The 10,194-nt window shown below is 43.6% G+C and overlaps 1 protein-coding gene across 1 annotated transcript in view; it reads right to left on the bottom strand.

The window, feature by feature from the left end:
* The window catches only part of SLCO2B1 (solute carrier organic anion transporter family member 2B1), a 57,426-nt gene extending 47,976 nt beyond the window's left edge, over positions 1-9,450 (bottom strand). Inside the window, exons 1-2 of the mRNA XM_042456869.1 lie at positions 9,313-9,450; positions 4,602-4,700 (exon numbers count right to left, since the gene is read on the bottom strand). Coding sequence (XP_042312803.1) covers positions 4,602-4,628 — 27 coding nt within the window. The 5' untranslated portion in view covers positions 4,629-4,700; positions 9,313-9,450. The remainder of the gene's footprint in view (positions 1-4,601; positions 4,701-9,312) is intronic.
* Between the last annotated feature and the right edge of the window lie 744 nt (positions 9,451-10,194).

Here is a 10,194-nt window from a genome sequence, read left to right as displayed (position 1 = left end):
TGTCCAGGGCGCACTAAGCGCCCTGGCGCGGAGCTACTACGTCATGGACGTGCCGCCCCGTCTAGAGGCAGCACGGCCATGACGTACTCACGGCGATGGCTGTGCGGAAGGGCTGCCGCCGTTTAGTGCGTGTTCGTCATGCACTAGGGTTAGGGCGGTGCGGAAGCACCGCCCTTTCGTAACCCTAGTGCGTGACGAATACGCACTTAAGTGCCGGTCTGTAACCGGCCAGTGTTATGTTTTATTTTTAGTGCTTGAGTGAGGAATTGAACCCTGATCTTTAGAACTGTAGTCCAAGGCTCAAACTACTGGAACATATTGGCTCTCTTACAGGTGACCTACAAAACTTAATCTTCTATAATAAGAATTACTTTCAGCGCCACAAGTGAAGGTAGAATCATAGAGTTGGAAGAGACCACAAGGGCCACCCAGTCCTGCCATGCAGGAATACACAATCAAGTGCCCAGATTCTCTCATGGGGTGAGATGAACTCCAAAACCCTCGACCTCCTTTCTCTTCCCAATTAAGACCAAGAAACATTTTCACAAGACAAATCAAAAAGCCTCCAGGCACCATTTGGAACAAGAACATGTATATATACAAATGGAGTCTTTTTTTTAAAAAGGAAGTCCCAGTTTCTTCCGGAAAAGATTAAAAAGCATGGCATCAAGAAACAAAAATCCATTGGAAAGCGGGAAAAGGAGTTATTGATTTCTTTTTCCATTAAATATGTTTTTTGATGTGCTACTAACAGAGGGATACAAGGCAGGTTCTAGTTGTAGCAAACAGGCCAGCTATGAAGCTGAACTCCAGTGAGCATTAGAATTCAATGAAAAGGATCACAAGCTGTTGGAGTTTCTACTGCAGAAAAGGATCTCAGCTAGGGTGAAATAAAATTTTGCAAAGGATGGGCATGAAGAAGGATTGGTCAGCCATGGTCCAAATATGCCTTCATTTATAAAAATATTCTGGAGTGGATAGGTCCTCAGTTTGGGGATATAATGCAGTAAATAAGGAATTATGAGGCTGGAGTCAGTAAGATAGCATCTGTTTAAGGGACAAAACCTGTTTTCCTCAAAATGCAATAAACTCCAGAAAATGTGACCTGAAATGAAATGAGTGGGAGATTTGCAGCAAGCAAATGGACAGATCTCTTACTTATGTGTGCACCTGTGCCACAATGAACTACAATTCCCAGGATTCCCTAGCACTGAGCCAGGACAATTAAAGTAGTCTCAAACTGGGTTATTTCTACAGTATGTTCTGGACCTTATATTTAGATTAAGAGACATCCAGGTGTGTGTGAATAACAACAGAAAGAAATTTGAAAACATTTTTTAAGTTAAAAAGCTTCCCCCCCCAAATGTTGGGAACCTTGACAAACAGAATCCCAGGCAGCTGAGAACCTCCACAATTTGGGACTTACAGTTTATGGAAAATTCATGTGTGTGGTTTTTTCCCTCTAGAGAAGCAGCATTTTCCGTGCAGAAGTAATGTTTTTGCACTGAAAATGCTGTTCTTGGCACAGGAAACTTGTTTTCTGCACCGAAATATATATATATATATTTTGCACAGTTCCTGAATGGCAATTAGATTTTAAAAACAGTGAAGTCTTCTATGACTCTTCATATTAAGGAGAACAAATATGTTCTTGCCTGTGAGAATGAAATTTATAAATCTAGGGATGCAAAGCTAAATAATATTTTGTTTGGGATTCCTAGTTTGGGGAGCTGATGGACTGAGAGCAGGAGGGCTTGCCCCACTATTTTGGGATGGGGTGCCATCCTGTTTTGCCCACAATCCACTCCAGTCCCTAGTCACATTGTGATTTTATCATTTCATTGAGGAAGAGTTTTGTAATAACTTACAAATTAAGATGGTTGGGTGCCACAAGACTCTTTGGCTATCCATTTTTTCATTCAAAATTACTGGAAAATCAGAGAACTAAAATGACTTTTGAAACTAAGTGAAACAGCTTGAAGGATGATTGCTGCCATTTTACCACTGCCACAAAGCTGATTTAGTATCACATTTCTCTATTAACTTGCAGTACTAAAACCTGCCTTTATTAGACAGTTTATAGGTCTGAGATGGCTTAGCAAAATTGGAAAGCTTTCCCAGGAATGATGCGGTCAGTTAGATTCCTGGCTTACGATGAACACTCAAAATCTTTAGTGACTCCCAGACATAGCTTACTGGCATAAGGAACAAGTTAAAAGCATTGTATCCTACAGCATTCTACCTGTAACATGTTACAGGGGTAGAGAATAATGGTATTAAGAAGGTATATTCCCGTGAGTAGGAATGTAATTATTCCAGTTGGCGTAATGAATAGCATAGTTGCTTCATTAAGGGCCCAAACAGACAGGCCATAATAAAGCTGTGTCCTAAGAGGCTGGAAGCCATGCCAAAGCCACGCTCCAGTCTTAAGGACTGGAGTGCAGCATTGGTGCAGCGTCTGGTCTCTTAAGATGTATGTGTCATTTAAGCAGCATACCTCCAAAGTGACTCAGAGCACCTTTATTTTGGCCTGTCTGTTTGGGCCCAAAGTTACTTTTAAAGGCCCCTTTAAGGCAAGTTTAGGGGGCACACTGACAGCAATGTTCAGGTTTTATGCCACTCCGTTATAAATCCTACTTGCTACTTAATGGAAAAAGCAATGACCAGTATAGGGAAATACAGTATCACAGGGTAGACCCACACGGCACAGTTTTACAGGTTTGCTGCCATTTTAAGTGCTGTAAATCTATCCTATGGAATTCTGGGATTTGTAGTTTGGTGGAGAGACTTGCAGTACCTTGATCCAAAACACTACATTTCCCAGGGTTCCACAGGATGGAGCTATAAGAGATATAGTGGCATCATACTGCTATTACTATGCCATGTGGAACCCATGGAACTGGAAGGAACCTCAAGGACCAGTAAGACCAATGCAACATGTGACTTCTTCCATATATGGAGATAATGATTCGCTTCTTAAGTACCACAACAAGAACCAGGAATGAATAGCTTTTAAAAAATAACTTTATAAGCTCTGCCCCTGCTTTGCACACATGACCCCCTGCCATAGCCACAAGTGTGCACCACAGAAAGGGATTCATATCAAGAGAGAGGGAAAGAGAGGAAAGAAGAGGGAAAATGTAAAAGAAAAATGTTATTACGTACAGCAAAATTAGAATTTTGTCCAAAGCAGAAGCCCATGCCAGGCTAGAAATGTCTTCATTTTAAAACCATGGTTAGAGCCCCACATTCCTTCTCTGTCAAGGATGTCATACACTTTTTTGCTGTTCGGTCTCCAGGGCCTTCCCAAGTCCCCACCAAACATCGCCTTTCTGTGACAATGGTGGATTCTTTATAAAACCGGCTATTTCTGTATCTGGACATTATTGTGATTTTGCTATTATACAGACTGCAGGTGCTTTCCACACTGTTTTGCTCAAAAGTTATATTTCCTCCCTATATTTCGTTTTCCTGCTCTGCTCTGCTCTTCTTTCCATTCCATTCCATGTTTTGTTTTTTGGGGGAGGGAAGGTGATATGGCACACTGAGGCTCCTGGGAACTGAAAACTGGCCCCTGAGACTCCCAAGGATTGCTCCCCCAATGATAAACTCTAGGGGTCGTTCCCACTTACCTATAAAGTGGGTCATGATACGAATTTAGGGTGCATCGTTCCCACAGAAGCCCACATTAAATCTCCCTTACCCCTCATTCGTTCCCACCATGTTTCAAATCATAATCAAATTAAAATGTTTAAACCAGATTATCAGCCTTTAATTAGGTTTAAAATAATAGTACAGTAGTTTATAACGTGGGTTATTTTTGAAAGCGGGGTACGATTTGCTGTATCCAAATGGGAATGAAAGGGTGTCAGATTCGGGAACCTGGAGATGGGAGGAGCAGTGCTCAAGGGGCGATTTAAAATAAATGGGAATGAAAACAGGGTCTAGATGAATCGAGGTAATTTGCCCCTTTTGGTAATGGAAATGATGAGAAAAAATCGAATTATTCCCAGAACATAATCCGAATCAGAATCGCGCCAATATAATCCGTTTTATCTGCCAAGTGGGAACGCCCCCCCCTAGTCCCTTTGAAATAAAATCTGGGTTTTTCAGTGGTTGCCTGGGCAAGCAGGCAAGGTGGAGAGAGGGGCAAATGGAGGAGGGGAGCTGCTTGCTCATCCATCTGTCCAGTCAGCTGTCCAAGTCTGGACAGGCAAGGGAGTGAGGGAAAGGTGGGGGGAAGGCTGCCCACTGGCTCACCCATCCACCTGTCCACCCATCCGGGTCTGGCCAGGGAAACAGGTGAGATGGAGGGAAGAAAGGTGGGGCTCACCCACCTGGCCATCCAGCCATCCAGGTCCTTCCGGACCTGGTCAGGCAAGCAGGCAAGGCATAGAGAAGGAAGGGGAGTGGGGCCACTGCCTCTGCACCAAGTAAAACAAGATCTAGTAACACCACTGGACCCGTCTCCTGCACATGTCACCAGAAACAGTGCTAATACCCATAACAGCAGAAGCAAACATTCGTCCCCAGACTTTATCTTGCTTCTCTGGGATTTCTTCTGCCACAAACATGCTCATATAGAAGCTCTGTATACTCACATGCAGGAACTTTGTCAATGTCAACATAGAAGCGTAACATGATCGAGCCCACAATGAAGGCTATGGCGGGACCAACGGTAGTTGTAGCAAAGAGGATTCCTGTAAAAAGAAAACAGAATTTCTCTGAAGGTGCCAGCCACAGATGCTGGCGAAGCATCAGGAATACACTCTTCCACAACACAAAAACTAAAAAAAAATTGTTCTAAGTCAGAAGCCCACTGTATAATTTGAGAATAGTTCCTCTGAGTGAGATGCAACAACAAGGCAGAGTCACACACACATGTACATCCTTTCAGTCAGTTTACAAAAATGGCCTATATTTTCTGTAAGCCTGGTTTGGATTTGTTGTTGCTGTTGCTTGCCTTCAAGTGAACTCCAGTTTATGGGAATCCTATCCTAGGGTTTTCCTGACCAGATTTATCTAGAGGAGGTTTGCCAACATTATCTTCCTCTGAGACTGAGAGAGTGGGATTTCCCCCAGATCTCCCAGTGGTTTCCAGGGCTGAGCATTTGAACCCTGATCTTATGGAGTTCTAGCCCAAAACTCAAGCTGCTACACAACACTGGTGTCTCTGGTTTAGATATGTTTGGATAATCCCAGTACTGTAAATGGTTCAATATGGGAAAGAGGAGATCTGGTCATCTGACACCATGCTGTAAAATTGCCTAGGAGAGTGCATCATACCCACTGCAGAGATGTTCGCCTAGCGTACAAGCTGATAGAATGCCACCTTATAAGATGCCAGTTATGAGCAGAATCTCAGAAAGTGGGTATGTTTAGCCTGGGGAAGGTTGAAGGGTGACATGATAGCCATGTTTAAATATTGGAAGGAGTGTCGTATTGAGGATGGAGCAAGCTTGTTTTCTACTGTTCCAGAGACTAGGGCATGGAGCAATAGATTCAAGCTACAAAAAAAGAGGTTCCACCTAAACATTAGGAAGAACTTCCTGAGGTTAAGAGTCATTCAACAGTGGAAGATGCTTCCTCAGAGTGTGGTGGAGTCTCCTTCTTTGGAGGTTCTTAAACAGAGGCTGGATGGGTACCTGTCAGGAGTGCTTTGGTGGTGCCTTCCTGCATTGCAGAAAGGCATTGGACTGGATGGCCCTTGGGGTCTCTTCCAACTCTATGATGTTATGATTTCAGGGTAACAGGGAATAGAAGGCTGTAATAATCCAACCATAAGAATGTTTTTGCTTCTTGTTTACTGAATTTAAAAAGGTCATCAAGCTTTCAGGTCAGGGAAACATGCAGGGACCACATGGGAAGGGAGCCATCCATTGTTCCATGGTTTGCTCCAGGCTTTCTTGAAGAACAAGAGTAAAAGGTAAGCCGTTTTAATATGGGACACGGAGTGGAAACCCCAAATCAGATCCAGGCATTGTGAAAACAGCCTGGGCCTGATACAGGGTTGGGGGGGGGGCTATGTAAACAGCCTGGTGTAGTGGTTTGAGCACTGGACTCTGGAGACCAGGATCTGAATCCTAGCTCAGCCATGAAAACCCGCTGGGCAAGGTACACTCTCTCAGACTCAGAGATGGCATTGGGAAACAGCCTCTGATGAAACTCGCCAAGAAAACCCCATGATGGGTACACCTTAGGGTTGCCACAAGTATGAAATGACTTGAAGACACAACAACAACAACAACAACAACAACAACAACAATGTAAACAGAATACAGTGGGCCCAGTAAGAGGAATTTGGGATTTATAAGTAATACAGAGAAAGCCTTGGTTGCTCTTCATTCCTGGGGTACATGCTGATAGTGTTTAGCTCTTGGTCCTGTAGCTGTAGAAGATGAACACACTGAAAAGTATTCATTTTATGTCCAAGCACTGGTTTCTGCACACGCAAATACACCACCATCACCACCACCTGCCTCGATATACGCTGGCGCTTGCAGGCATCTACTCAGGTTTGATGCCAAATATGTCAGCATGAATTCTCTCCTTTTCAGAGGCCTCCCACACTGGTGAGGCTAGGTGATTCTGGTATGTGAAGTATGGCCATCTGCTCTCTTTGGCAGCTCTTTCACATCCCAGTTCTCATTATAGCCCTCAAGCTGCTGAGTTTGGGCAGGCAGTAGGGGGAACCTTTGGAATTCAGCAAGGATTCCCCTCCACAATGTAGTTTCCTAACTCTGACTACTGCTCAGCTCAGCAGACTACTTCAGCCACAAGGAGAGAGCGAGAGCTGGGATCCAGGGTGCTCATGGGGTCAGGATCAATCTTCTGCAGTGGCCAAACTAATGTGCCATAGCCACATTCTGCATGGCTGAGAGCAATGTGCTGGTGAGAATGCTGTGGTATACCAGCTAAAAAATCCATCTAGTTCAGTATTGACTGACTATTTGTCTGCATTTTTAAATGGCTCGCTGCACCCAGTTAGTTGGCCAGTTTTTGGTCAAGATCTTTTTTCTTGTTGTTATGTGTCTTCTACTTAACCCTGGCTTTTGGTTACCCTATCCTGGGGTTTTTGTGGCCAGATACCTTCAGAGAAGGTTTGCCATTGCCTTCTTCTACAATTTGAAAGAATGGCAATTATCATACAGAGCCGCTCTGATAGCCTTGGCTGAATAGCGGGGTATACTGTAAATAAATATTATTATTATTATTATTATTATTATTATTATTATTATTATTATACTGTTCCTGAAACATGGCTAAATCATCTGTACAGCATGAGGGTGTGATAGCCAATTGCGCTTGCCTCCTGTGATTTAATTGTCATTGAGGCATCTTGGTCCTCTCCTGTCATCAAAGTGTTTGCAGAGCAGCCATTTCTCCAGTAATGGAAGTTCCTGTTGTTGAAAAACGGCTGCTCTGTGAACACTTTGATGAGGGGAGAAGAGCAGGATACCTCAATGACAATCAAATTACAGGAGGCAAGTGCGATTGGCTATCACACCTGCACGCTTTACGGACGATTTAGTCACGTTTCAGGGACAGTAAGGCTCTGCATGATAATTGCCTATGACTTGCCCAAGGTTACCCAGGGTTTCCATGGCTAAACTAGGATTGAAACTCTGGTCCCCTGGTATCCTAGTCCAACACTCAAACCACAAAAACATAATGGGTCTCAAAAACACTTTCAACATCATGTAAAGACTAAAGACAATATCACACCACACGGTTATAGTGCATTGCTCTCCTCTGAATATAGCCTACAGCACCCACTATTCCTTGGTGGTCTCCCTTCCAAGTACTAACTGGGCCTGACTTTGCTTAGCTTCTGAAGTCGGATGTGATAGGATATGGTCAGTGTTGCCAACAAGCCTTGAAGATATTCCCCAGAATGTTTTACCAAAATCCCCGGAATTCCCCAAGATTTACCAGAATATTCAGTTAAAATCCCTGGAAAGAAATTAATTAAATTCCCCGGATTCCTGGAAATTCCCCAGAAATTGGCAATGCCGGATATGGTGCCTTTGAAGTATTCACACTACACTGTCAGAGTTATATTATTCCACTTAAACTGCTATGGCTGCATCCTGTGGAATTCTGGGGTTTGTAGTTTAATGAGGTTTAATAGCTCTCAGGTTGGGATTTCCAAATGCCCCTTCCTAAAACTACAAATCCCAAGACTCTACAGGAGGCAGCCATAGCAATTTAAGTGGAATAATAGCACTGTAACAGTGTAGTGTGAATACCTCAAAGGCACCAGATCCTATCTGACTTCAGAAGCTAAGTAGGGTCAGGCCCAGTTAGTACTTGGAAGAGAGGTCACCAAAGAATATTGCGTGCTGTAGGCTATACGCAGAAGAAGGGAATGTAAATTATGCCATGAAAATTCAAAGACAAGAGTGGGCAAACTGTAGTCTGTGGGCCAGAAGAAGGCCCCCAATGCCATTTTTGTGGCCTCAGGGTCTTCTAGAGTTAAAACATTTCCCCCTTCAAATGTCCTCTTGAGAGTGAGGAACATTTTCTCCATGTTTTAGGGGCCCTCTGGGTCATTTTAGGCCCAGGAGAGGCCTTAAAAAAAAGTGAACAGAAACTTCCAGTTGTTTAAAAAAGGGTCTTTCCTGGGCCTAAAATGCCCTAGGAGAGTGAAAATCCTCCCCAGGCCCCATAGTGGGTGTTTGAGGACCAACAACTTAAAAAGAATTGTGAAGTAGGGATATGCAGGCCTCCACAGTCTTGGTGGGGGCTAATGCAGCCCCCTTGCCTCCCCAGTTGCCTGCCCTGCCTTAGCATAAGGCGGCAAGGGTTGATTTGAAGGCACATAAGCAGAAGAGCAGCAGCCAGAAGCTGGTATAGTTACTTGATCTACAACTGAACTTCCCTAGTTGGGTGATCCCCAGATTACACAGTCAGATGCATAGGCCTGAGCTCACCCATTAGGCAAAGGCTGAATAGCTGCTTACCCAGCAAGTCAAAACTGAGAAGGAGGGTGCTATTATGTTATGGAGCATAATAATAATTATAATAACAGTTGTTTTTGTTATTTCTTACCCACCTTTCCGTTGGTACCAGAAAGAAGCCAATGTTAGCACCAATCGGGCCTCAAAGGGGAGAACATTCCACAACTAGGTGACAGCAGACTTTGGGTAGATATTTATAGGCAGAGGTACTCTTTCAAGTATCAAGGTCCCAAGCCTTTATATCATAGTCTTCCCCAGCATCCTGAATTCAAACCAGAAGTACATTGACAGCTTTAATCACTCTAAGGCCCATACAGGAACACAGCATTGGCCTTTGTTTCTAGTAACTTACCTATATAGAGAGGTGAGTTGTTCCTACTGGCAAAATCATCAATATATGAAATGCCAAAGGGCTGGATGGGCACCCCACCAACACCCAGAAGGGTCTGTCCAAGCAATAGCAGTGCCAGCACCACTTGGCCTTCCTTCTCCATGCTCTCCGTGCACATCTCAGGCACAATAGATGTGTCTTTTTCGCCTGGAAGGCACATATCCGTCTTATTGCCTAATGAACAAAAGACAATCCTTTAAGGCTTCTGTACTAATGGGCAGGGGGACACAGCAAGATGAGTTATGGAGTGAAACAGGTGTGTGTCTCTGTGTCTGTATTTACTGGAGCTGAAACCCTGCACCTCTCCATTGCCCCTGGAGTTTTCAGGTATCAGTGTTAACAAAAGAGCTTAGAAAAGCATGGGTATTTTTCTCCTTCTTCAATATATGGAGAACTTAATTTCCAATTGCAGAAACATTTTTCTTGCTTGCTAGGTTGGTGTTCTGTTATTTGGATGACATGCTTCAAGAAACTGTGGTTGATGCATGATGCTTCTTATGCTTTGGCCCTGAAATCTCAGGATCTGGGATGCTCCTGACCTGGCAACCCTAATTGTCCTCCCTTTATAGTGAAACTCTTACTGATAACTTAATTCAGTATATTTGTCTGATCCTATCCCTTGCCAACTGACTAAAACAATAAACAAATGATCTACAGACATTTCTGATCCTGTCATCTCATTACTATTGTTTTGCATTTGTATCCAAAAATTCTGTCTTAGAAAGAAGTGACCAACCAGTGGGGTGCCACAGGGTTCTGAACTGGTCCCAGTGCTATTTGATATCTTTATCAACAACTTGGATGGAAGGATAGAGGGCATGCTTATCAAATTTGCAGATGACA

The sequence above is a fragment of the Sceloporus undulatus genome, chromosome 3, assembly GCF_019175285.1.
Source record: "Sceloporus undulatus isolate JIND9_A2432 ecotype Alabama chromosome 3, SceUnd_v1.1, whole genome shotgun sequence".
Lineage (NCBI taxonomy): Eukaryota > Metazoa > Chordata > Lepidosauria > Squamata > Phrynosomatidae > Sceloporus > Sceloporus undulatus.
The sequence above is the reverse complement of the archived record's forward strand: the minus strand, read 5'-3'. Positions and strand labels throughout refer to the sequence as shown.